This window comes from Solanum stenotomum, unplaced genomic scaffold (assembly GCF_019186545.1).
Source record: "Solanum stenotomum isolate F172 unplaced genomic scaffold, ASM1918654v1 scaffold30406, whole genome shotgun sequence".
NCBI classification, from domain to species: Eukaryota; Viridiplantae; Streptophyta; class Magnoliopsida; order Solanales; family Solanaceae; genus Solanum; species Solanum stenotomum.
Window position 1 is genome coordinate 148,258 of NW_026030956.1, and position 25,699 is coordinate 173,956.

Genomic DNA, 25,699 nt, shown 5'->3' on the forward strand with positions numbered 1-25,699 from the left:
CTTTCCTCAAAGTACAATTATTAGTTAGACAATGACAAGGCTTTCTTTCCTTTTTCGTCTCAAATTATCCGTCGTATTTTTTTTTACATCTCAAATGAAGAATCTTTTTTTATCATTTCATACTCATTAAATATTTACTCTATTAAGTTATTTATAAGCTATAAGTACAATTATTATTAAAAATAAAATAAAAAACAATTGTTATTGTTTTAAATTTTAAAATAGGAAATACTTTAGAATAACTATTTTTATAAATCACAATTAAAATTTGAGATGGAGAAAGTATCAACAAATGGGAAATAAAAATAAAAATAAAAATATGGAAAAGATTTTTTGGAATATACATAAGAGTCATATAATTGAGATGAATAACTACGATGTAGAGTAAGAAATGACTATAAAAGTAAAAGAACAACTAGAGACCAAAGTAGCCGGGTATGAAATTTTTTTTGTTGAAAGCGTTATCTCTAAATGGGTTTTACAATGCTCAATTTAAATTTAATCAAACCTTTAATATGGGCTTCAAACATCGAGTGATAACCCAAAAACAAAGGGAAGACATATAATACAATAACCTCAAAACATTTTTTTAAGATAATATTTTGAAAAACCTTGGTTGTAATAATATAGTTTGGGAATAATTTAGATAATCAAGATCAATGCATCTAGACATATTATTGACAATCTTAGATAATCTAAATCAATGTATTTAGATCTATTATTGATAATCTTAGAAATATTATTTTTATAAAGATGATCTTTATCTTTATCTTTATTTTGTTTAGATATTTTTCGTATTTTTCAATGAATCATGTATCAAAGTTTTGATTAGACAAATGTCATGATAATCAGAACGGTTCTGAATTATAATTTTTTTTTGAATAAATTCTATATTTATGTTAATATTTTTCTATTATAAATTGAGAATATAACTTTAGTCTATTGAATCATACTGAATCCATAACAACGTACTGCCCCTGACGATGTTATTTATGGGAAGATACTGTCTACTTCGAACTCCTTTGGGTACGAAGTCGTCTTAGGGAGCCTTAACCCTAATGTGAGACTTTCAACGCAGATTTAAATTTAGTCAGACTCCAATATAAGTACGGAATATAGAAAAATAAGAAGAATTTGGACTATTTGACACTGAGGTTTTAAAGGTATTACATTTTTTTTTTTTCTAGAGTCCTGAATAATGACCAAAGTTAATATTACTTAGCAAAAATATAATCTCATAGACAATAATAAAACAATATACAAATTGAAGAAGCATCAATGCACAGTAAAAAGGGCAAAAGTTAGGTCTCATTCCACGCTAATTTTTTTTTTCGAATGACCAATTATTATTTACCTATTTTTCTTCTCACAAACTTTTCTTGTGTTACATCATTTTTGTGTTATTTATCATTATAAAAGAAATTAATGTGATGCCCACTCAATTTATTGGCCCAGTGTGATGTTGACCAGGTTTTTTTGACCGACATCTACAAAAATTTATTAGTACCTTTTTCTTTTCAAAAGAAAAAAATGAGAGAAATATGTCAGAATTTTTCACATTGGTCCCCAACATATGATTTGGTCTACTTAGGATCCGTTTGACTCCAAGAATATTTGAGAAAAAATTAAGAAAAACTTAGAAAATGGTGTTTGATTATATAACTTGGCAAATGTATTTGCCAAGTATTCCAAGTTCCCGAGTACTAAAAAAAAATAATTAGTATTTGGGCCAAGTTCTAATATTTGAAAAAAAATTAAAATTCAAAAATTACCCAAAATTTTATATTTTATAAAAAATACCTATTCTTTATTAATTCCAACTAATATTTGTTACTACCTCCTCCGAAAAAGTTTGAGTTCTAATTTAAGTGAAAAATTGAGAAAAAAAAACAATTTGTGTTTAATGAATTATAATTATAACCGAATCAGTGATAAGTTTGAGTATGCGATTAATGTAATGTCTTGCTTATATTGTTATTTTGTTATTGTTGATGGTTTTAATTACATTATAAGGTTATTTTTTAATGGAATATATTCATTATAAAATGATAATACAAATTTATGGGTATTTTAATAGTTTTTAAAACTTATGAGTATAAATCATATTTTTTGAAATAGTCAAATATTCTTGGAAAAACTTGGGGCCAAGCACATGGTGTAATTTCATCGAAAAACTTGGCCCAAATATTATTTTCCAAGAATATTTGGAAACTTGGGGCCAAACACTATGTCACGCCCCAAACTCAAGGGGCGCAACTGACTCCTAAAGCCAAAACTTAGGCCCGAGCCGACCCTACTGAACCATTTGCTACTAGCGCATGACAGTCACATACAATTAAGAAAACAAACAAGTATATCTCGGCTTAAAACTAAGCCCTCGGCCGGCAAGGCCCCTGTCAACAGATCTACAAAAGAACCAGCTACTCCCAAGAGTTCATATAAAGAAATATTCAACTAGCACAGAAGTCCTGATTGGGCCGTCGAGGCCACCATGATATCTATACCAAAACTAAAAACAGGTAAATATCAGTACAATACATCAAACAGCTCACAAGTTTCAACAAACCAACAACATAGGCCAGCATGGCCATAACGTAGCTATAACCCCCCCACACTAGTTTGCAAGCCTCTAAGAGTAGTAAAGATTGGTGGGACAGGGCCCCAACCTACCCATGAGAATATATACAACAAAAGGTAACAAACCTCCCAACTCTGGCAGCTCCGGAGGAAAGGGGCTGACCAATCGGATAAAAGTCAATCCTGCTGATATGGAGGTCTACTCGGTCATCTGTCAGGACCTGCATGCATGAATGCAGTGCCCCCAAGGCAATGGGGCGTCAGTACAAAATAATGTACAGAGTATGAAAGGCAATAGACTATGATGAGGTATCCTGATATACTGGAATAATCTGATAAATAAATTAAGGATAAGATAATTGTACTGACCTGCTTCTAAATCTAAATTTATCAAAAATAATAAAACAACAACCTAACCAAGCCCCCATAAGCTCGGTAGGTACAAACAGCACACAAGACCACCTACTCAGGCCCCCATAAGCCCGGAAGGTGCCAATCAGCCTGTATACCCCTATCGGTAGTCCCCTAGCCCCGCAGGCAGTTACATAGCCCTCTTAGGCATTAACATATCTTATAGACAACTCATAGCCCTCTTAGGCAACAACATGGCCCTGTAGGAAGCACATAACCCTCTTAGGCGTCAATATATATCCCTGTAGGCAACTCATAGCCCTTCTAGGCATCAATATAGCCCCGTAGGCAACTCATAGCCCTTTTAGGCATCCATATAGCCCTGTAAGCAGAACATAACCCTGCTAGGCATAGATCACATTTCTGCAGCTAACAACAATAGCCCAAAGGCAACAATAACAATCCAACAGCTAAAAGTGAGCAATTTAGTTATAGGCAACCTATACAAATAGCCTCTAAGTCGTGTCCAACATACGAATGTTACTACTGAATAAGAATTTCGATAAGAGAGGATTATACGCACTCGAGCAGCCAACAATCAACAATAATAGCTATAAGTATAACAACGATAACAACTCAATTACATTGCTCCTAAGCTTTAAGGAAACATGCCATAGGAAGAGAATAGCCTTAACATACCTTTTTCGCTAAATTCACGTGGCCTAAAGACTTTAACTCATAACTCCCTCGATACTACAACAAGGTAGGACCATAATCAACACACAAAATAAAATATACCATGACAATACAATAAAAGATATGTATTTTTGTCGCAAATTGCTATTTGCTGCTTATAAAAGCTAGAGTCGATGAAAGAAAGGTCTTACCTCGATCTTAGGTTCGTAATTCACCTCAAAACCTTCAAATATATTCAAACCCCTGCTGTCCCAACACTAAAATGTGATATGCTACGCAATTGATAAAACAAATTATACCACGATGTTGTGCCCAACGCGTAGAACAACTTTCGTCAAGGACTTACGTCGAGAAAATCTATATTTCACTTGATCCTAAAAATGGGTTTCTATGTTTTCTCTGTATATTTAGCTTAAAATGAAGAAAAAACTCGAAGAAGAAGATATATACAACTTTCCACCGACCTAGGGCCCCACCTCACGTGCCTGCTTACGCAGTCCCACGAAAATGCGAATATCTCTCTATTCTAAAGTCGTATGAATGAACGGTTTGATGCGTTGGAAACTAGACTCGTAGACCTTCGATTCGATAGTTTGTGGGCCCTATAACTCTTTATAGATTGGGAGAAAACCTCCAAGACATTTGACCCAAATTTCAGAGAAATCTTTAAGAAGGAACTTACGATAACTTCCGCCAACTTTTATTTTGCCACTTACCTAACTTCGAAACTTGAGATGCAACACTTGAACACTTAAAATAGGACATTCCACATCATTCTTAATTTATTACTCACCCTCCTTGTCTTTCCACGAAGATACGAGTTAATTTAGACGTTTTGAAAAGTCGGGGTGTTACACACTAGCTTATATTATTTTGTACTATCTTTATTTTATAGGCTAATTTTTTGAGATTGAATTAGACATATTTCCATTTAAAATTCACAAATATTTTGAAAATAGCTATTATTGTAGAGTTTCAAATTCTAAAGTGAAACTCCAAGTGGCCATTGAGTGTTTATGTTATATTGTTCATGCTCTAATTAGCAAGCCTAGTTATGTGAGGAGTTTCAGATTTTCCACATTGATTTCAATAGGTGATTTGGTCTTTGTATACCGTCTTAAATAATTCTCACTTAATGATCTAGCTTTTGAGATCTAAGTTGACCCCAAAATCATTTCTTATCAGTTGATCACAAAGATCCTGCTATGCACAGTATCTAAAGATGGGCTAGACTACATAATTAAATGTGGGCTTGGAGCCCATTTATTATAAAATAATGGAAAAATTAGCTAACTAGTCAATATTTCCAACATAATTATTAAAAATATCTACAGTTTAAAATAATTGTTAAAAATGTCAATATTTTAGCAAATAAAGTATATCCTAATATAATTCATTTACCTTCTTTTTATTTCTCAACTTGGGCCCACATTTGACTTCATTATCGTTGAAAAGAAGAAAAAAAGACTTCATTACCCACTTTTCTCTCTCTCAATTTTTTACCCACATTCTCTCCTTTCCTCTCTCGCGATTTTTATCCATACTCCCTCACCTCAATTAACTTAAACCTTTCCTTGTTAATATGAAATTCCTCCCTTTTTCCAAGAAATCTCAGTAATTATTCAAAAGATTTTCAACCTTTGATACATGTAAATACATTATCATGACGTATTGTTTTGTTTATATATATTCTATTGTTCTATGTTTTCGTCTGAAACTATTTAGATTATTGTGTGTTTTTGTGTTTTTCAATTTCCCCATTTTCAATTAGGATAATAGTTCTTATTTTCTGTTAAATAATAGTTCTAGTAAGCCTTGAATGAGCTCCTCAAAAGCTTGATGCAAATAAACAAAATTTTGTTCTCTGTCTTCAAACTATATTTTGTATCATACTTGATAGTGAAAGATTATCTATTGTTGCAAGTTAATTCGTTCTAATAGTTTTGTCAGTTCATAGAAATTAAATTCGTATGTAAATTGTTCATCTTTTCACCTTAACATTGTATTGATTTGATAAAGCCCAAGCAGAGACAAATTAGAATTTCGAGTTTATGAGTTCTAACTTCTCAAAAAAATAACTTATTGATTTTTGTTAAATTATTTATATATATATATGAAGTACATCTTTTAACACAAATATCGAGTTTGGGCCAAAACGCCTAGATTTTGCTGAATTCATAAGCAGAATTGTAGCTCCGCCCCTAAGCCAACCCTCCCTCTTTTTCCTCACAAAATTTGATCAGTTGATAAGAAGCTATAGATGAACATATCTCTAATTTCACCTTTATTAAAACCATACTTCCTTAAAAATCCTTCTTTTTTGAAACCAACTTTTTCTAACACCTTTTGTGACCCTATATTTTGAGGTTCCACCAATGCTTCTACCCTCACCAAATTAGGAAAATCATTGAACACAATTGGTATAGCCATTTTTAATGCCTTAGTAACAATTCCTTGTCCCCAATAATCAGAACCAATTGCATATCCAATGTGAGCTCTATGATTTTGATCACTCCCTGATTCTGGCCTTACTGATACGTATCCGATTGATCGATCATCCAAACAAATAGATCGACGCCATGGATGTGGAATAACAACTTGTTGGATGTAATTTCTTGCTGCTTCAATTGATGTGATTGTGTTCCATCTTAGATAATATGTAACGTTTTCATCGTTAGCCCATGTAAAGAGGTTGTTAGCATCAGAAATGTTGAATGGCCTTAGAGAAATTCTTGTGTTGTCCATTTAATTGAACTTGTTCTACCTATGATCTCTCTTCTGTTGAGTAAGTTTTGGACAATAGTACATAACTATATTAGGCATGTGATGATGCGGTGTCAATATTTAAAAATAAATAAATTAATATTATGATATTATATTAATAAAAATTATTTAAAAGATACTAATAAAACATAACAAGTAAACTACAAGTACAACTTATTATTATATCTAGGTCCGTTTAATACAACTTATTTTCAGATTCTTATATTTTTATATATAATACTAAAAAATCTTAACCAAGTAGTGTCGGTCGATATCCCTCGTGTAAAATAAGTAAATTTTTATTTTTTTATTTTTTATGTTTAGGAAGTAAGTAAAATAATAATAATTTAAGAATATTTATATGTAAGTTAGTATATTATGAGGATGTGCGAATATTTTCTTAAACTATATAATTTAAGGTAAAGAACAAAGAAACAGTTCAATGCATTAAGTTCTCGCTAGGTGTGAAATTTCTTATTTTGTATTTTTTATAAAAAATATTTTTACGATTTAAATATATAATTTTCTAATTATATGACAATACCTTTATTCTAATGTTGAACTGAAAATAATATCCCAACTTTTAAGAACTTGTGATGGATTTTTCGAAGAAAAAGTTGGAGAGTAGTCAAGTGAGGCGGCTATGGAAATTATTGCTCTCTTTTATTGGCTGCAAATGGCTCGTGATAGTTGACTTCATTTTTAAATTTATATGGTGTAGAATTCATTCAAGGCATAAAATATAGATATATATTTTAATATATGATAAATAAATACTTCAATTTTGAGAAAAATATGTTTATATAGTATATTTTAATTTGTTTTTGTTGCGCCTCATTGATACTCAATTTCGACGTGATATAAAAAGTTAAAAAGTATCCAGATATAAGTTAGAATATTTAACCGGAAGATACATACAAGTTAATCAGGGTTACATTTTTAATAGTGTTTAATAATCGGTTGAAGTCAAACTAAGATGTCTATTTATAAAATTATGTCTGCACTAAAAAGAAAACTGCTCCTATCAAGAATTCGAGTTTGTTTCATTGGCATGGCTCGAACCCGATCACAACCTCCGAAACCTCTGATTAAGAGTGAAACATAAACTTTTAGTGATGCTTTACACGGTTTCGAGGCCAAAGAAGTTCCAGAAGGTTTCTTATCTGACTCCTCCATTTTCAATGGTCAAATTAATTCCAAGATTATTATTAATATAAAAAGGCCACATCTCCATGATCTAGAAACTATACAATCTAGGAAAGCCTCAAAAAAAAATTAAATTAATTCTCTTTAGCTTCAAATATTTTCATATTTTTTTTCCAATTCGAAGCAATGGAATCTGATACATCTTCTAATCTTGAGAATTTGAAATTAAGTAACATAGAAGATCATGACATAATAACTCTGAGGTTACTAGACCTAACAGATGTTGATGATTTTATGGAATGGTTTGGTGATGACAACGTTAGTAAATTCTGTTCATGGGACACTTTCAAATCCAAAGAAGATGCAATATCATACGTAGTTGATGTTGCAATTCCACATCCATGGTTCAAAGCAATTTGCTTAAATGGCAAACCAATTGGTACAATTTCAGTTTCACCTTTTCATGGTACTAATAAATGTAGAGGTGAACTTGGTTATGTGATAGCATCAAAGTATTGGGGCAAAGGGATTGCCACAAAAGCAGTGAAGATGGCGGTGTCCGCCATCTTCGTAGATTGGCCCCACTTAGAGAGACTTGAAGCTGTGGTGGATGTTGATAATCCAGGATCACAAAGGGTGTTGGAAAAAGTTGGTTTTAAAAAAGAAGGTGTTTTGAGGAAATATTATTTACTTAAAGGGAAAACAAAAGATATTGTTATGTTTAGTATTTTATCTACTGATCAATATGAGATCAGCCTAAGGATGTCTTCAGCATCCAAGGGTTACGGACCGACCATAGAAACCTGTTAGCTATTTTATTATGTAAGTAAGTTTATAAAATCTTTAATTAATTAATTGATTTCTTATCAAGCATAAGAATGTTATTGAGTGTGCTGAGAAATTAACTATTCTTGAATCTTGATCTCTTCTGTTGACTTTGTTATCAGAAGGTTAGTGATTCTGTAAACAAGATTTGTGTATTTTTAAGATTAGTTTTAATATACTTGAAATAATTTATATAGTTGTATGTTTTCTCTTTTTATTACTTCCTCAGTCTCAATTTATGTAGCGTGTTGTAAAGTAATATAGTTCTAGCTCTGATCTCCAATTTAGAAAAACCGTTACTGTACTGTTAGAAATTTTCAAACATGAACTATGTGAACTTCTATAGTACTACTTGTTAACATCATGAAATTATTGTAATATAATATTCTTTACGCCTCAATCTTACTTTTTCTTTTTGATTTATCCAAAAAAAGTCTCTTTTTATATTTAGTATGTTTTTCAACTTCAACATTCTATCTGATAGTATTATAGTAAGATCCAATTTTTTTGTATGTTCCTTAGTGTCTAGTCAAACTAAGACACTTAAATTGAAACATAAAGAGTAATAGATAGATATTGAACTAAAAACAACATCTTGATTAATTTAGTACTTTTGATGGATTCTCCAAGAAAAGCTGTACAGTTGGACAAGTTTATGTTTTTGTTTGCAAATGACCCATTATAAGAACAGTAAAGATCTGGCAATTTCCTCGAAACATTATTTATCCTTCATGTTATTAGCTTAATATAATGTTTCACTTCCCTAATCTTACTCGTTATTAGTTGCCAATGAAATTCGATGAGATATTATAAGATCACAAAGGGTGTTGGAGAAGGCTGGTTTTACAAGGGAAGGTGTTTTGAGGAAATATTATATTTTTAAACGGAAACTAAGTGATCTTGTTATGTTTAGTCTTTTATCTACAGATCAACTTACCTGAGCCGACGGTCATAGTCAAAATTTTATAGTATATGAATAGGTTTTCTAGTATCTAACTAAAATAAGAGTTGTATTATGGAAAATTATGAATAAATTATCTTTATTTCCATTCACAATTTTCATGTTTTAGTAGAAATTTCATCTATTATATTCTTCAATGGAATCTGAAGAATTGCCAATGAAGATAGTTTATAAATTATAACTTTCTGGGTTGTGACTTGTGTCTTTCGGCAACAGCTTCTTTACCTCCACGAGGTAGTGGTAAGGTCTGCATACACTCTACCCTCCATAGATTCCACTTGTTGTTATTATGAGATGGAGACATTGTAAAGATTTGCTAAATAAGATCTCAAAGAATGAATGATTTAAAGAACTTCCACCATAGTGTTAAATTTTTTTTTAACTTGATGGCTTTATTGGAACGCAATAGATGTATTGGCTTATTGCTTGAGGCAGCTAAGTACACTCTTTGGAATCTCTTTGTTTGGTACGATGATTTTAAACTAAACATACGTAGAATTTACCAAAGTGTCATTTATTCTCATGGTCTTAAACATACCACTACTAATAAAAGAGACATTTAATGGCAATATTCATCACGCACAATTGAGTTAATTCTTTTTTAAACAGACTAAAAAGAAAAGTAAGACAAACAAATTGAAACGAAGCGAGTAATCAGTGAAAACAACATCCTGAATCTCCAAGAAAAGCTGTACAGTTGTCAACAGTTGTCAAGTGAGGTTGCTAAGAAAGTTCATATGCCTTTTTTTTCCATTCCTTGGTGACTAAGTTATATGAAGAGTAAAGACCTAGCAATTTCCTTGAAACATTCTTTATCCTTCATGTTTAGTTTATATAAAGTTCCAGCTTTGTCATGTTTCACTTAATTCCCTAAAACTATAATCTCTTAACATATAATAAAACCAAGAAAATTTCAGTGTTTTTTGGCTATGGAATCTGATTCATCCTCTATTGATCTTTCTTGTCTTAACGAAGAGTTGCCAGTGAAAGTCGAGGAGATGTTGAAATTGAGTAACAAAGAAGATGACATAATAAGTCTCAGGTTATTAGACCTGACAGATATTGATGATTTTATGGAATGGTTTACGGATGACAACGTTAATAAGTTTTGTTCTCGTGACACTACTTTCATATCCAAAGAAGACGCGATGCAATACATTGCTGATGTTGTTATACCACATCCATGGTACAGGGCAATATGCTTAAATGACAAGCCAATTGGTTCAATTTCTGTATCATCATTTCATGGAAGTGATAGATGCAGGGGCGAAATTGGATACGAGATATCATCAAAGTATTGGGGCAAAGGGATTGCCACCAAGGCAGTGAAGATGGTGGCGTCCACCATCTTCGTAGATTGGCCCCACTTGGCCAGGCTAGAAGGTATTGTGGCTGTTGATAATATAGGATCACAAAGGGTGTTGGAAAAGGCTGGTTTTATTAAGGAAGGTGTTTTGAGGAAGTACTATCTTGTTAAGGGGATACCAATAGATATTGTTATGTTTAGTCTTTTATTTATTGATCAACAACTTACCTACTTTACTTGATCCGAGGATTTATTGGAAACACTCTATATTTACCTTCACAAGGTAGGAATCAAGCTGCGTACATACCATCCTCTCCAGAATCTCTAGTTGGCTAAAGTGGAGTACTCTAGTATGTATAAGTATTGTATAATTCTCTCTCAATAGATGTATAACATTATACAATATTATACAAATCGTAATAAGTATACGCTGTTATACCATAAGATGGACTGAACTCTCTGCATTTTGAGACTAAAGCCAGAAGAAAGAGAAAAAAAATGAAAGAAAAGGTGCAACACTTTTGGGCTAAAGATTTATGATAGATAGGATAAGTTTTGGGCTGTAAAAATGCAATATAAGTTAAGTAATTACATTTTGAGAAAAATTCACAAATAATAAAGAGATTAAATTTAGTTATGCTCATAGATACAGTTTGGTTAATTATCCTTCATAGCTATAGTTTTATTTGTTATGAATATTTTTGTTTGTATATTTCGCTTTCAATATACAAACAAAGTAAGTATATACATTTAGTAATTTTTCAGAACTTCGTTTGTATATTTCGCTTGCCATAAGAATTTTTCAGAACTCCATTTGTATATTCCGCTTGTCAATATACAAACAAGATAATAAATATTTTTCATAACTTATACAAATTAAATGTATCAACAAATTGTATACAAACTAAGGTAAGCATATACAAAATCTGAATTTATACCATCATGAACCGAATTATACAAGTTCTGAATTTATGTAATTAGGAACCTAATAGCAAAATTTAAGAAATTTTAGCCTCAAATCATAAATATCCAAAATGTAGTTATGAAGCGTAATACTCCCTCTAACCCTATTTACTATTCCATTTTTGACTTGACACACTTATTAAGAAAATAATAATTAACATAGTGAGTTTACCTGTTTACCCTTATTAATTGATAGAATTACAAAATCAATTTACTTATTAAAGAGCTTTTACCTTTTCAAAAAACATTAACTCTTTAAATAAATTGAGGATATAATAGATAAAATATATTTTTTTTCTTGATTTATCAATAATGACTCAAAATTGAACCAAAACTAATAAAGGCCAGCTTGTTGGAACACTAATTCAAAAGCCATAGGAAACCAAAATTGTTTAGGATTTGATATTTAGAAGTTTTTTATAATTCATGTCTAAATAGGATTTATGGTCTAAATTATATATTGACTAAGTTTTCTAGCTAATATAAGTTTTGCACAAAGGAGAATTCTGAATAAATTATTTTTCTTCACAAGTTATGATCAATCAATCAGACATAGTAAGCCTCCGGTTATTGGAGGTTAGTGATGTTGATGATTTTATGGAATGGTCTTCGGATGACAACGTTAGTAAGTTTTCTCAGGAACGTACTTTCAAATCCAAAGAAGACGCGGCGAGTCACATTGCTAAATTTATTGTACCACAACGATGGTTCAGAGCAATTTGCTTAAATGGCAAGCCAATTGGTTATATTTCTGTATCACCTTTTTGGGGAAGTGATAAATCGAAGGGTGAAATTAAATACGTGTTATCATCAAAGTATTGGGGCAGAGGAATCGCCACCAAGGCAGTGAAGATGATGGCGGCCACCATCTTCGTAGACTGGCCACAATTGGCCAGGCTTGAGGGTAAGGTGGATATTGAAAATATAGGATCACAAAGGGTATTGGAGAAGGCTGGTTTTACAAAGGAAGTTGTTTTTAGGAAATATTATTTTTTTAAGGGAAAACTAAGTGATCTTGTTATCTTTAGTCTTTTACCTACCGATCAACTTACTTGAGTCGAGGGTGTATCAAGTTTATTTATCTTCATGTCTAAATAGTATTTTATAGTCAAAATTTTATGTATGAATAAGTTTTCTAGTATCTAGCTAAATAAGTATTGTATTATGGAAAATTTTGAATAAAGTATCTTTTTTTCTTTCACAGTTTTTCATGTTTGGTCTTGAGGCAATGGAATCTGAAGAATTGCTAATGAAATTCGAGGAGATAATGAAATTTGGATAATAAATTACTTTTTTTGATATGTTAATAAAACTCTGTTATTGGGACTAAGTAATTGTCGCTTCATATTTTCAGGGGAAACAGAGTTTCTTTTCCCAATGGGAAGAACTTTTAAAACTTACAAATTTCGTTCCTAATTAGGCTTTTAAAGTTGTCTCCGTAAAACTTATATGCTTATATTGATTAGCCCTGAAATGTTAGGCTTTTGTTGTGCTGATCGCTCACTGCATTGTTATTGTCACTACGACCCAGTTAAGACGAGTTTGATGATTCACAAAAGCTTGTTTTGTGATGCTTATTAACTTATAATATGCATTGTCCGCTTTTTGTTGTTGTGTAATGAAGAGATCTTATAAAAATTTAACTTTTCGGTATTGTGACTTGTGTTTTTCGGAAACAGCCCCTCTACCTCCACGAGGTAGTGGTAATTAGTAAGGTCTGCGTACACTCTACTCTCTTCACTAGTGGGATTCCATTGGGCATGTTGTCGTTGTTGTTATTGCTATGGGATGGAAACTCTGTAATGATTTTCCTAAATAAGATTTCAAGAATGAATGATTTGAAGAACTTTTGAATCTTGTCATCTTAAACTAAAAATACGTGTAGAATGTATGAAAATGCCCTTTAATCTTATAGTCTTAAACATGTCATGTGGAAGTTGAAAAAAAAGAAAGAGATATTCTTTTTTTGAAACAGACTAAATAGGAAAGTAAGACAACGAAACGACGCGAGTAATAAGATATTGCAGTAAAAACAACATCTTGATTAATTTAGTACTTGTGATGGATTCTCCAAGAAAAGCTGTCAATTGGTAAGAAAGTGACCCATGATAGTTCCATTCATTAGTGACTAAGTTATATGAAGAGTAAAGACGTAGCAATTTCCTTGAAACATTCTTTATCCTTCATGTTTAAGTTAATATAAAGTTCCACCTTTGTCATGTTTCACTTCCCTAAAACTATAGTCTGTAACACATAATAAAATCAAGAGAATTTCAGTGTTTTTTGGCTATGTATTGATATTACTCTTCTTAACGAAGAGTTGCCAATGAAAATTGAGGAGACGTTGAAATCGAGTAACAAAGAAGATGATCAATCAGACATAATAAGTCTCCGTCTATTGGATCTAACCGATGTTGATGATTTTATGGAATGGTTTACCGATGACAACGTTAATAAGTTCTGTTCTCGTGATGGTTTCTTATCCAAAGAAGATGCGATGCGATACATTGCTGATGTTGTTATACCACATCCATGGTACAGGGAAATATGCTTAAATGACAAGCCAATTGGTTCAATTTCTGTATCATCATTTCATGGAAGTGATAGATTTAGGGGAAAAATTGGATACGAGATATCATCAAAGTATTGGGGCAAAGGGATTGCCACCAAAGCAGTGAAGATGGTGGCGTCCACCATCTTCGTAGACTGGCCACACTTGGCTAGGCTTGAAGGTGTTGTGGCTGTTGATAATGTAGGATCACAAAGGGTGTTGGAAAAGGCTGGTTTTATTAAGGAAGGTGTTTTGAGGAAGTACTATCTTGTTAAGGGGAAACCAATAGATATTGTTATGTTTAGTCTTTTATCTATTGATCAACAAATAACTCGAGCCGAGGATTTATTAGAAACCGTCTATGTACCGTCATAAGGTAGGGATCATGTTGCGTATATATCATCCTCTCCAGAATCTCAAGTTGGCCATAGTGAAGTACTCTAGTATGTATAATTCTATTTATTATATTATATATACAACATCATATATCATTATACAATATTATACAAATTCTAATAAGTATACACGTTATGCCATAAGTCCATAATATATTAATATCTACTAAAAAAAAAATATTAGATTCTCCGATTCCTATACCAAAAGTAATTTCCTCGAAGATTCTTTATTATTCTTTTTGAGTTATATGAAAGGCCAGCTTGTTGGAACACTAATTCAAAAGCCATAGAAAACCAAATTTTTTTAGGATTTGATATTTTATAGTTTTTCTAATTCATGTCTAAATAGGATTTTTAGTCAAAAAAAATTATATATTGAATAGATTTTCTAGTTCTCTAGCTAATATAAGTTTTGCACAACTTTTTCATGTTTAAGTAAAAAATTCATCTTGAGGCAATGGGATCTGAAGAATTGTCAATGAAATTCGAGGAAGTGTTGAAATTGAGTAACAACGAAGATGTTATTGCAGATGATTATTCAGATTCAGACATAAGTCTTCGTGTATTGGACCTTACCGGTGTTGATGGTTTTATGGAATTTTATGCGTATGACAATGATAGTATGTCTTGTGACACTTTTGAATCCAAAGAAGACGTTGTTGTTGCATATGATTATTCAGATTCAGACATAATAAGTCTTCGTCTATTGGACCTCACCGATGTTGATGATTTTATGGAATGTTACACGGATGACAACGTTAGTATGTTCTATTCATGTGACCCTTTTGAATGCAAAGAAGACGCAATGCAATACATAGCGGATTTTATTATAACACATCCATGGACTAGAGCAATTTGTTTAAATGGCAAGGTAATTGGTTCTATTTGTGTGACCCCTTTGGATCAAGAATGGTATATGTGCAGGGCCGAAATTGGATACGAGTTAACATCAAAGTATTGGGGCAAAGGGATTGCCACCAAGGTTGTGAAGATGGTGGCGTCCACCATCTTCGTAGAATGGCCACATTTGGCCAGGCTTGAGGGTGTGGTGGATGTTGAAAATCTAGCATCACAAAGGGTGTTGGAGAAGGCTGGATTTACAAAAGAAGGTATAATGAGGAAATATTATCTTCTTGATGGGGAACCAAGAGATATGGTTATGTTTAGTCTTTTATCCACTGATCCTTTAGACAATTTGAGTCTAGATATCCCGAGATGTGGAAAGAGCAGCTGTGAGGAGCGGAAAAGCCATTCAGGAAGAATAAATTTTCGCGATACTAAAAGGAACTTTGAACGAAACTTTGGATTATTTGGAACAAGTCTTTGGATTATTTGGAACAAGTTGATAAATTAAAACATGTATCTTTAATTTCTTTCATTTAAATACTTGGAAATTTGTTTTATTTCTAACTCTTGTTAATGCTTTAAGATTAGGTAAATCTATATATTAATTAACCAAGTTGAAACATTCAACTAATACATACCAAATACAATACAAAAGTTTATTATATCATGTGTGAACATAAAAGAATAAGAAAATACAATAATGTCCATCAAGAAAATGACTGTAGATCATATGAAATAAAACAAATATAGCTGGTAATCGATACGCGAATATAAATCTATCAACATAGCAATTCCGTTATTCATGAAAGTCGTAGCTGAAAATCTTAGGCCGCGGTAAATGTTGAAGCAACAAAGAGAAGGAAGAAGAACAGAGGAGCTGCCATTTTAGTTGAAGTTGCATCATTTGAACCATCTCGTGGTGATGGTATTCCGTTAGTTCCACGTCCTGTTACACATTCGTATAGTGTTAAACACAAAGTTTAAGAATAAAAAAAAGTTATAATCTTTCGTAGTCTGAAACAAACCATAGACATTATGTAGTGAAAATTCTAAACTAAAGAAAAGTACGACACATAAATTGATACAGAAAGAAAGAGTTGTAATATTTACCTGAACCATCAGTTGGTGCTCCAGTAGGAGAGCCATTTGGTGAATCAGCTGTTCCAAAATAACTTATGTTAGTGAAGGATCTAAATTTTGTTGACAAAATGAATACAAAATTCTAAAATTGAGATTGAGGTGTGATTGATCAATTGATATATGTTCAGGGGCGGATCTAGGGTATCAGGTGCGGATTTTCATAAACCCTATAACTTTTATGAAGACCCTGTATTTATATTGAAAAACATTAAATATATAAAAACTAATTCGTTGAAAACCTAATAACAAAGTAACCTCTTGGTCTAGAGATAGAAATGTATCTTATTTAAGCTTTTGTTGAAATAGTAGTGATCAAACAAATTAAATATCAGTATGGCAAATTTTGGAAGTAGCCCTATTTGAATACACTTTATAAAACACATTCATGGAATACGATTTATAAACGTAACTAAAATCCTAATCATCAGGTCACCAAGAGAGCAAAAAGTGTGTGTTATATCAAACTCGATTTGAATCCACTCACCCTATAACCTAGATTCACCTCTAAAGTGATTTTAGGATGATGAGGGCAACAAAGTTTCCAACAATATCAACAACAACATCAAATAAATCATCGATTAGGCATCAAAGACATTATATATAAACACATCATCGAGACTACTAATGAGTTGATACGCGAACACATTAAGGCTATTAACGAGAAGATTGATTTTCACTTCTTACCATTGCATTGGCTAAGAGGTGGAGTTTGAACATTACAAGCAGTGGGAAGTGCCAAAGCCTGAGTTTGGTTAATATTTAGCCCCAAATTTGAAGCACCACCATTTAGGACTTGACACAAACAAGTTGGATTATTGTTAACCACTGTGGCAAGTTGAGTGCAACAACCTGAAGTTGGAACAGAGGAATTGCCAGTAATATAGTTCAAACAAGGTGTCATACTGATCAACACGTTCGTGCAGTCGTTGCTCGGTTGAGCAACAACTCCAGAACAGATCATCGCGAATACAATCGCGAAAAAACTCATCCTGGTTTGTTGATTTGCCATTTGATATGATGAGATATTTTTTTTTGATTGAAGTAAGTTTGGTTACACAAATGTTTGTTAGAATAAGAAATGTTGTGTTTGTTTATATAGGAAAAAGTTGAGTAGGGAGAGTCAAAAGAAGATGTTTTTTAAAATTGGTGACCAATAAACAAATAGTAACAATTTGACATTATTTAGTACTATTATATTATTGTCATTTTAGTATACATAAGAATTAGGTAGATTTGAGAAAAAGTGGTTAGTTGTGTAGGTGACCAACTAATTCTAACCAATTGTGCCATTATATGACTAGTCACACAAACAGAAAAAGCCTCAGGCTCAAGCTGTTTTTTTTCTTCTTTGTCACCTGATGTCCTGTATTCATATTGAGGCTTGATTAAATTTGGACATATATTGTTGGACTTATTTATGGAGATGACGCTCCAAACAAGAATTTTTTTTATCATTCTCAAGGTTTGAATTCGAAACTTCTAATTAAGATTGAAGAGATCTCAATCATCTTACCGCAATCCATTGATAATTCTTTAAGTTGTTCAAAATTTGAAAACTTTCTAGAACTTACACAGAAGGTTCATATATATTAGAATAATAGTGTACGTAAATAGTAATATATATTGGTCAAACTTGAGGAAAAATCATGGAATGAAATTTGCGCTGAAAAACTTCTAGAATTCTACTCTTTCCATTTCAAAGTTTTCTTTTATGGAGAATTTTGTTACTCAAAGAAATTTGAGTAATTTACGGGAATGGCATCCATAGACCAAAAGGGTGATTTTGAATTTTTGGCCTCACTTAATAAAAAATTTTGAAAGGAAAAATTGTGCAGAATAGCAAGTATCTAAATCATATTAAATGCTATAGCTATTATTTAGGGAAATTCTAATTCACAGCCTACAGTTTTACCCAATTTTGCTATTTGCTTGATTTGTATAATTTGCCTGATTTGTATAATTTGTATAAATTTAGAATTTTGTATATGCTTACTCTAGCTATTTGAATACAATTTATGAAAAATTCATAATAAATTACCATGTTTGTATATTGACAAGCAAAATATACAAACGGAGTTTTAAAAAATTCCTAATGTATAAATACGAAATTTGTATATACTCACACTATTTGTATATTCACAAGCAAAATATACAAACGGACAGAAATATACAACTGCAGTCTCCATAGCAAACAAAACTATAATTATAGAGCGCAATATATTATCGAAATTATAGATATAAAGCCTTATTATATCTATTCTATTTGCTATTCCTAAAATTTTCTCTAAAATTAGTTTTTCCAATAAGGAAAAAGTTTGGGATATTTCAATATAAGTTTGAGCCTTTGAGGTAGTAAATTTGCTCAATTGATCACAAATTTTGCCTTATCGGTAAAAGTTGCATGTGTTCAATTGTTAACAAATTATGACATGAGTAAGATTTGGTAATGCTCATTCTAGATATAAGTTGTACTGTATTGAAAAAAGTTACTTGTATTATTCAATTGTTCACAACTTGTTCCCTTTAATTTATAAAGAGTCAATTCTTATAATCCACAAAATAATATTCTATACTTTTTAATAGAAAATGTGTATTGCTTAATTAATGTAAGAAATGACTTTGATCATAATTAATTTACAAATAAATTAACTCGGTCAATATAATTGAAAAATCATAGTCATAACCAATAAACAAGAAATTACACTATTTTATATCTATGTGACTTATTAAAATGATCGGAACTCCTACCTTTGAGATTTTTATTATTTATTAAAGGGTGTCGAAATATAAAGTAAAAAAAATAAATGTTGCTATAAAGAATAGAACACACAAACTCAAACAAGTTTCGCAACCCCTTAATCACTAGTTCACTATACTAAATCTTCAACTTATACCAAGATGTGTCTACACTAGTATATATATATATATATATATATATATATATATATATATATATATATATATATTCATTAAATCAAATTTTGACCTATATATACAATGTAATTTTTCGACGAAGGGATATCGCTAACACCCCTACCCTAGGATAGTGCCGCCTCTGCCTCGTAGGCAGAACTAACTTATGAGCACATTACAACTAAAACTAATGTCTAATGAACAAAAAGGGTTCTGTTCAACGATTTTATTCACGTTATGATTATTTTAAAAAAAATATATATTAAGCGAAGACAAAAGTTCAAAGCCGCGTTGACGGTTCCTTAAGAAATTTAGAGCTGTTCAAATTAGCTGGCCCAACTGAACCTGGCCCGACCCAGATCAATCATTTTGAAGGGTTTTCATGTCCAAATACTAGTAGTTCGATCCAGTTCTAAGCAGGCCATGGACTAATCTTTGGATTTGTTTTAATGTATGTGACATCTTTTTAATCGTTATAAAAAAAAGAAGAAATTATCTAATTACACAAATATTTCTATCATATTTATTAATTCTCCCTATAATTTGAACTAATTACATTTTATCTGACTGATTAATAATTTTCAAGTCAGATACACCTAGATACATGTTTTTTTGTTAACAGATACACTGAAATAGGGAGAGAGGCGAAACAAGATTTGTCTATGTATCACAGATATATGTGAATCTGATAAGACACATATCTTCCATACGTGTTCAGGGAGAGAGAAGCGAAGAAAGATAGAAAAAGATAATGATTTACATCTTCTCAAATTCCTGGAGGTTTCACCCATGGAGCATAAAGCGGTTTCTTAAATTCCGGGAGATTTCACCCATGGAGCATAGAGCGATTTCTTACGGTTATTAGTAGTTATTTGGTTGTTCCTTATGGTTACTAGAAGTTATCTACCCTTATCCTAAATAGTTATGAAGTAGTTATAGTTATCTATCATAATATAGGAGATCTAGTAATAAGTAAACATGTGGTAATATATCTTTTATATGCAGAAAAGGTTGGTCTAAAAGATACGAGATACTTGTCTCTCTTTGTATTTTCTATTATTCTACGAAATACGAGATACTTGTGTCTCTCTTTGTATCTTTTGTTGCTTTTATCCAGTTAAAAACCTCGGTTTCTATCAGAATCACCCTAGATACACTTTAGATACATGTATCTGATATGAATCACATGTATATGAGATACCAGATACACGAGTGAGATATGAGAGTAGCGCGCGAGATGGGAGGGAGACGAGCGAGATTTGTCTATGTTTCTGAGAAACATGCGAATCCACTAGTATATAATGTATCTAGAACAAATTACACCTTATTTTGACCCATATGCATCCCGAGATACATGTATCTAAATGTATCTGGAAACACCAAAATTTAATAAGATTCATAATATTGCAAACTAACGTGTATCTAAGTAATTAATACCTAAACAAGTGAGATTTCTGCAAGTTATTTGATAACTATATAATGACATGCATTATTCCCATTTTAGTCTTATTGAGTTCGAGTTAATACTTTATTGTGAAGAAAAGTCAACTAAAAATAAGCTCTAAAATGATTTTAATAAAGACAATAAGTCTTCCGTCATTTATTATATTCTGTATCTAATTAAACAATATCACATAAATTGAAACGAAGAGAATACACTTGGTAAATATATTTCATTATCAAAATGGAGAAAGATCTTCTTGATTGTGCAATTCATCCATTTATATATATATAAAATATAATATAATCAACGCTTAATTATAGAGCTGGCAAAACGTGAAACAATTTTCTATGTATTTAATTTGAAAAAACGCTTAGAAATAAAGTTAAAACTGCATCACAAATACTGGTACAATATATAGAGAAACAAATAATAAAAAAGGAACAGACACACAACAAACTTAAAGACACACTAATAAACCACACCCCAATATAACATGTAACATATCATAATGCTACTTTTATTTAGTACTATGATACTTCGACGTGAAAATTCATAAACTTCAAATCATGGAAACGTAGGAAGCCATGAAAAGAACGATTCCAACAGCAGCTCGAATTGGAACCTTCAGAGAACTTCCATCAGAGGTGCTGCTGCTTCCTGACGCCTTTGAGCCTGCGAAATTAATCGACGAAAATGAATAAACGATACGAAAAATAGACATAATATAAGTTTAGACATACGTAGATATATTAATAGTTATAAGGCAGAATAGTAAAGACCCCCTTAAATTTAACATATTTTATTCAGATCCTTTTAAATTATCAGTAATCTTAATTAGCCTTTAAACTATTTGAAAGTTCATACACTTGCTAATTAATTATACAAAAAAATAGTCAAACGTTATCATTTCCGGGTACAAATGAGTCCAACATATGGAATTGAGGTATATATATATATTAGATTGATTGTTCAAATATTTGCTAGTAATTACATAATGTTTATCTTTAAAAAAAACAAACAACCAAACTAGTGTTGTATAGGCCTAACATATAAAATGACTTCTTGATTACTAGTTTAGTGTATTGGTAACCAAATCATATATTACTTGTATATGGTTTTAATTATTTATATTTTTACCCTGTCTCAATTTATGTGCACCGTTCAATTTCAAGAAATAATTATCGCTAGTAATTTTGATCGTGAATTTCACATATGGAGTCTTTAAGTTGTTATTTTTTTTGAATTTTTAAAAATATATTTTGAAATTAAACTAAGTAAAACTCACTATAAACTACAATAATTAAAAAAAAAAAAATCAAGTGATCCCATTGATCATATAATTAACTGGGAGATAACATGTCACATGAGAAGTGAATGTTGAGAGTTCAAAATATTTACAAGACATGAAAAATTGCAGGAAAAAGAAATAACTCGTTTGACTCTCGAAATTCAAATTATATGCAAGTGTCATATAAATAATAAAGTGGGATGGATGTATATTATTATATGAATCATAATTTGAACGTATTGTTATATATGCATGCATGTTATGGAAATTTTAATTAGAATTTTACAATTAATCAGATCGTTAACTAGATAATCAAGTAGGATAATTACAAAATTAGAGTTTAATTATAAATTACCTGAGATAGCTATACCAGTCGAAGAATCTGGAGCTCCTTCTGAAGGTGCGCCCTCTGGAGACATTACCGGTCCATTACCAGCTATGAAATGTTAATTAATAGCACAATTTATTTAAAACATATATATCAAAGTTGGAAAATATTTAAACATTTACATACAAGAAAAAAATAATTAGAAATGATATACGACGAATTTTTGCCTATATGAAAATAGTTTAAGTTCATAAAATATTTACCTAATAAGTTTACTTATAAAGTAGTAATTACATATATATATATAACGTCGGAACAATGATTTTCATTAAGTAATAAATGAAAATATATAAAAAAAAATATACGAAAAAATTAAAGAAATTCAGCAAATACTATATGTATACATAATAAACAATTTTGATATAGTTCCACGTCTGATTACGTGTAAATCTCTTTAATTTTATTTGGTAACACTAGAAAATGTAACTTGTCCAGTATAATAAGTTAAAATTATATTGACAGTGTAAAAAATCTTAATGTTATCAGTAATATTATAATAACGTACCGTAACATTTACTAACAGGAGGAGTTTGCAAATTGCATGCACTAGGCAATGCAAGTGCTTGAGTTTGATTGATTTGGACTCCTAATGACGAACCGCCACCGTTGACAATGACACAAAGGCACCGTGGCTTAGACTGCAACACCCCGGAGAGGGCGGAGCAGCAAGAAGCCGATGGCGTTTTCGCACTTCCGGTGACAAAGCTAAGGCATGAAGCCATAGTAATAAGTGTACTTGTACAATCAGATTGAGCCATGGCTACTTGTACTGAAATCATGGTCATGATAATTGGAACTAAAGCCATGCAAATTATAGCAATTCCTTTTGAAGCCATACTTGGAGAAAAATAATTATATTATCTTTTGTGGCTTCTAAGGAATTGATGAATATGGCTTAGCTTGTGTGTGCCTTAGCTTTGTGAGTAATGTTATGGGCATGTAATGGGGTATTTATAGTGTCTTGTTTTGAGTTTCTAAATAATTGTCTTACAATATTCTTTTTAGAAAAAGAAAAAGGGGATTTGAGGTTGAAAGTGACAAATAATAGAAGTGATGATTAATTACTTCTTTTTTTTTTTTTCCCACTTGATGTTTAGAGTCCATATTAGAGTCATGATTAAATTGAGATTACTGTACAGCTCATTGGGAAGTGACGCTCCCAATAAGATTTTTTCCATATCCAGGACAAGAACCTGAGACCCTGTTTAAGGGTGAAACAGTCCACCACTACACCACAACCCAAATCGATAGAAGTGATTACTTTTGTTAACTAATAAGAGCTGATCATCGTCAAGCTTGTGGTCAAATAGATATGATTCTTTTCTCGGGTCTCAAGTTTGAATCTTAAGAATTGAAAAAAAAAAAAAAATTTAACAGAGAGCGCTTCTTCCTTTTAGTTGTGCTTATGTAGGACAAATTCAAACTAATCAAGACTCCGTAATATATATTCTCTTTGTCACAATTTATGTGACACATTTCGTTTTTCGAGAGCCAAACAATTTAAGTTTGATCGAGTATTTGCTCATGAAATCTTCAATTTTTTAAAAATGAAATTTATATATTTGTAAACTACGTAAAAAGTACTATAATTCATATTAATAATTTACAATTCAAAATATTTAAAAGATATATGAAAAAATTATGATAAATAATAGACGGTTTAAAATCTGAAATGTGTCAAATAAATTTGACGGAGAAAGTAATGAAAACAAAAAAAAAAAAAACTAATTAAAAGAGTTTATGAGGTAAGATTTGGAAATGGTGTAACTTATACACCGTAATATATTGAATAAAGTGTCATTGAGACTAATCAAGTTGCAAGTTAATTTAATTAGTATTCTATTATAATAGTAATATAAATAATTAATGTACGCATGCATGCCGTGAGATTTATACGGCTAGTCGGCTACAATGTATCACCTTATAAGACTTTGGCAAGGGGGAAGTTTTTTTTCTTCTTCTTATCCATCGTTCGTTACTTTACCTGCATTGAAATTTCATTAAATTAGAATTTACACATTGCATGAATCATTTTCTAGGGAGGTACTCTCAACGATGTTTTTCTTTATTTCTAGGAACTCGAATCGGTTGAAACCTCTGGGATCTAGTTAAGCATGAAAGAATCTCAACCATTCCATCACAACTCATATATATGAGGAAAAGTTACTTGTATACCATAGACATCCTAAGCTGATTACCTAACTCCAAGAAATTTTATGTACATTTGTAGACTAATGTTTGTATAATTGAGTCAATGAAATGAATAAAAAATACACAAGGTCAAAGAAAATTCGTCATTCATCAAAATTATGATAAGCTAAATTAAAAGATTATTTTATCATTGTAATGAAACTATATGTCATGGAGACTTATTATTTCATGGGCAAGTGGAAGCCGTCATATGCACCTGGTAAACTGTAGTTCGTCCACTTTTTTTTTTTATAGAAATTTTATTTATTGATTTTGAAATTTTATAATCAAACATAACTTCAACTTCATAAATTTTAAATAAAGTAAAAAGTACTTAAATTTATACCAAACGTCAACTAAGGGTGTGTTTGGTATGAAGGAAAACATTTTTCAGAAAATGTTTTCCAATTTTCTCATGTTTGGTTGGGCTAAATGTTTTGGAAAATATTTTCCAAATCAACTCATTTTCCTCAAATTTAAGGAAAATGACTTCCCTTCTAAACTTAAGGAAAACATTTTCCAAAACTCTCTTCCAACTTCAAATTACAATTATTTTTTTGTTAAAAAAATCAATTTATTTTGTCCCTACCCTCAAACCACCCCACCCTCACCCCTACCCCCACCCCTCCCAAAAAAATATTTAAAATTGTTTTTAAAAGATATTTCTAATTTCTAATTTTTATTTTTTTACCCCCTACTCACTACCCTCGCCCCCCCCCCCCATCAACCACCCTATCAGCCTCCAACCCCCTTCAAAAAGAAAAAAAATTAAGTTTGTTTTTAAAAAATATTTTCAACTTCAAATTTTTATTTATTCATCCCGATCCTCGATCACCCACCCCCCTCTCCGGTCACCCCCTCCCCCCAAAAAAAAAAATTGAGTTTGTTTTTAAAAAAATATTTACAAATTCAAAATTTCATTTTTTCACCCTACCCTTGACCCCCCACCCACCCCC

At 31.3% G+C, this 25,699-nt stretch overlaps 9 protein-coding genes across 10 annotated transcripts in view; 5 read left to right on the plus strand and 4 right to left on the minus strand.

The window, feature by feature from the left end:
• Positions 1 to 5,703: 5,703 nt before the first annotated feature.
• LOC125851877 (uncharacterized) lies at positions 5,704 to 6,416 on the minus strand. Its single transcript, XM_049531625.1, has one exon. It carries the CDS (start codon positions 6,367 to 6,369, stop codon positions 5,851 to 5,853), a length of 519 nt encoding a protein of 172 aa, XP_049387582.1. The 5' UTR covers positions 6,370 to 6,416; the 3' UTR covers positions 5,704 to 5,850.
• Positions 6,417 to 7,634: 1,218 nt separating this feature from the next.
• Positions 7,635 to 8,343, plus strand: LOC125851885 (uncharacterized). The gene has a single exon (XM_049531633.1). It carries the CDS (start codon positions 7,720 to 7,722, stop codon positions 8,341 to 8,343), a length of 624 nt encoding a protein of 207 aa, XP_049387590.1. The 5' UTR covers positions 7,635 to 7,719.
• Positions 8,344 to 10,167: 1,824 nt separating this feature from the next.
• Positions 10,168 to 11,161, plus strand: LOC125851869 (uncharacterized). The gene has a single exon (XM_049531615.1). It carries the CDS (start codon positions 10,249 to 10,251, stop codon positions 10,864 to 10,866), a length of 618 nt encoding a protein of 205 aa, XP_049387572.1. The 5' UTR covers positions 10,168 to 10,248; the 3' UTR covers positions 10,867 to 11,161.
• Positions 11,162 to 12,122: 961 nt separating this feature from the next.
• Positions 12,123 to 12,644, plus strand: LOC125851886 (uncharacterized). The gene has a single exon (XM_049531634.1). The coding sequence runs from the start codon at positions 12,123 to 12,125 to the stop codon at positions 12,642 to 12,644; it is 522 nt and encodes a 173-aa protein (XP_049387591.1).
• A 1,270-nt stretch (positions 12,645 to 13,914) lies between these two features.
• On the plus strand, positions 13,915 to 14,514 carry LOC125851887 (uncharacterized). Its single transcript, XM_049531635.1, has one exon. It carries the CDS (start codon positions 13,915 to 13,917, stop codon positions 14,512 to 14,514), a length of 600 nt encoding a protein of 199 aa, XP_049387592.1.
• Positions 14,515 to 14,991: 477 nt separating this feature from the next.
• Positions 14,992 to 15,888, plus strand: LOC125851888 (uncharacterized). The gene has a single exon (XM_049531636.1). It carries the CDS (start codon positions 14,992 to 14,994, stop codon positions 15,886 to 15,888), a length of 897 nt encoding a protein of 298 aa, XP_049387593.1.
• Positions 15,889 to 15,994: 106 nt separating this feature from the next.
• LOC125851878 (non-specific lipid transfer protein GPI-anchored 5-like) lies at positions 15,995 to 17,601 on the minus strand. Its single transcript, XM_049531626.1, has 3 exons — positions 17,205 to 17,601; positions 16,491 to 16,538; positions 15,995 to 16,326 (listed from the first exon to the last, which is right to left on the minus strand). Exons 1-3 carry the CDS (start codon positions 17,527 to 17,529, stop codon positions 16,205 to 16,207), a joined length of 495 nt encoding a protein of 164 aa, XP_049387583.1. The 5' UTR covers positions 17,530 to 17,601; the 3' UTR covers positions 15,995 to 16,204.
• Positions 17,602 to 21,227: 3,626 nt separating this feature from the next.
• LOC125851876 (non-specific lipid transfer protein GPI-anchored 5-like) lies at positions 21,228 to 23,478 on the minus strand. Of its 2 annotated transcripts, none has more exons than XM_049531623.1 (3): positions 23,059 to 23,478; positions 22,521 to 22,601; positions 21,228 to 21,549 (listed from the first exon to the last, which is right to left on the minus strand). In XM_049531623.1, the coding sequence occupies exons 1-3, from the start codon at positions 23,387 to 23,389 to the stop codon at positions 21,437 to 21,439; spliced, it is 525 nt and encodes a 174-aa protein (XP_049387580.1). In that variant the 5' UTR covers positions 23,390 to 23,478; the 3' UTR covers positions 21,228 to 21,436. The 2 variants fall into 2 exon arrangements, with proteins under 2 accessions (XP_049387580.1, XP_049387581.1); XM_049531624.1 differs by having other exon boundaries at positions 22,521 to 22,574; positions 23,059 to 23,472.
• Positions 23,479 to 24,448: 970 nt separating this feature from the next.
• LOC125851848 (serine/threonine-protein kinase STY13-like) overlaps positions 24,449 to 25,699 on the minus strand; it is a 145,918-nt gene continuing 144,667 nt past the window's right edge. The window contains exon 9 of the mRNA XM_049531592.1: positions 24,449 to 24,458. The gene's annotated coding sequence lies outside the window, so the exon portion shown is untranslated. The remainder of the gene's footprint in view (positions 24,459 to 25,699) is intronic.

Excerpts from the sequence above, each read along its gene's own strand:
- LOC125851888 (XM_049531636.1), top strand. The coding sequence starts at position 14,992 with ATGGGATCTGAAGAATTGTCAATGAAATTCGAGGAAGTGTTGAAATTG.
- LOC125851878 (XM_049531626.1), bottom strand. The coding sequence starts at position 17,529 with ATGGCAAATCAACAAACCAGGATGAGTTTTTTCGCGATTGTATTCGCG. Across the intron at positions 16,539-17,204 it reads ACCTCTTAGCCAATGCAATG|CTGATTCACCAAATGGCTCT; the intron begins GTAAGAAGTGAA and ends ATTTTGGAACAG. Across the intron at positions 16,327-16,490 it reads AGCACCAACTGATGGTTCAG|GACGTGGAACTAACGGAATA; the intron begins GTAAATATTACA and ends AATGTGTAACAG.
- LOC125851869 (XM_049531615.1), top strand. The coding sequence starts at position 10,249 with ATGGAATCTGATTCATCCTCTATTGATCTTTCTTGTCTTAACGAAGAG.
- LOC125851887 (XM_049531635.1), top strand. The coding sequence starts at position 13,915 with ATGAAAATTGAGGAGACGTTGAAATCGAGTAACAAAGAAGATGATCAA.
- LOC125851876 (XM_049531623.1), bottom strand. The coding sequence starts at position 23,389 with ATGGCTTCAAAAGGAATTGCTATAATTTGCATGGCTTTAGTTCCAATT. Across the intron at positions 22,602-23,058 it reads TCCTGTTAGTAAATGTTACG|CTGGTAATGGACCGGTAATG; the intron begins GTACGTTATTAT and ends AACATTTCATAG. Across the intron at positions 21,550-22,520 it reads GACTGGTATAGCTATCTCAG|GCTCAAAGGCGTCAGGAAGC; the intron begins GTAATTTATAAT and ends TTAATTTCGCAG.
- LOC125851877 (XM_049531625.1), bottom strand. The coding sequence starts at position 6,369 with ATGGACAACACAAGAATTTCTCTAAGGCCATTCAACATTTCTGATGCT.
- LOC125851886 (XM_049531634.1), top strand. The coding sequence starts at position 12,123 with ATGATCAATCAATCAGACATAGTAAGCCTCCGGTTATTGGAGGTTAGT.
- LOC125851885 (XM_049531633.1), top strand. The coding sequence starts at position 7,720 with ATGGAATCTGATACATCTTCTAATCTTGAGAATTTGAAATTAAGTAAC.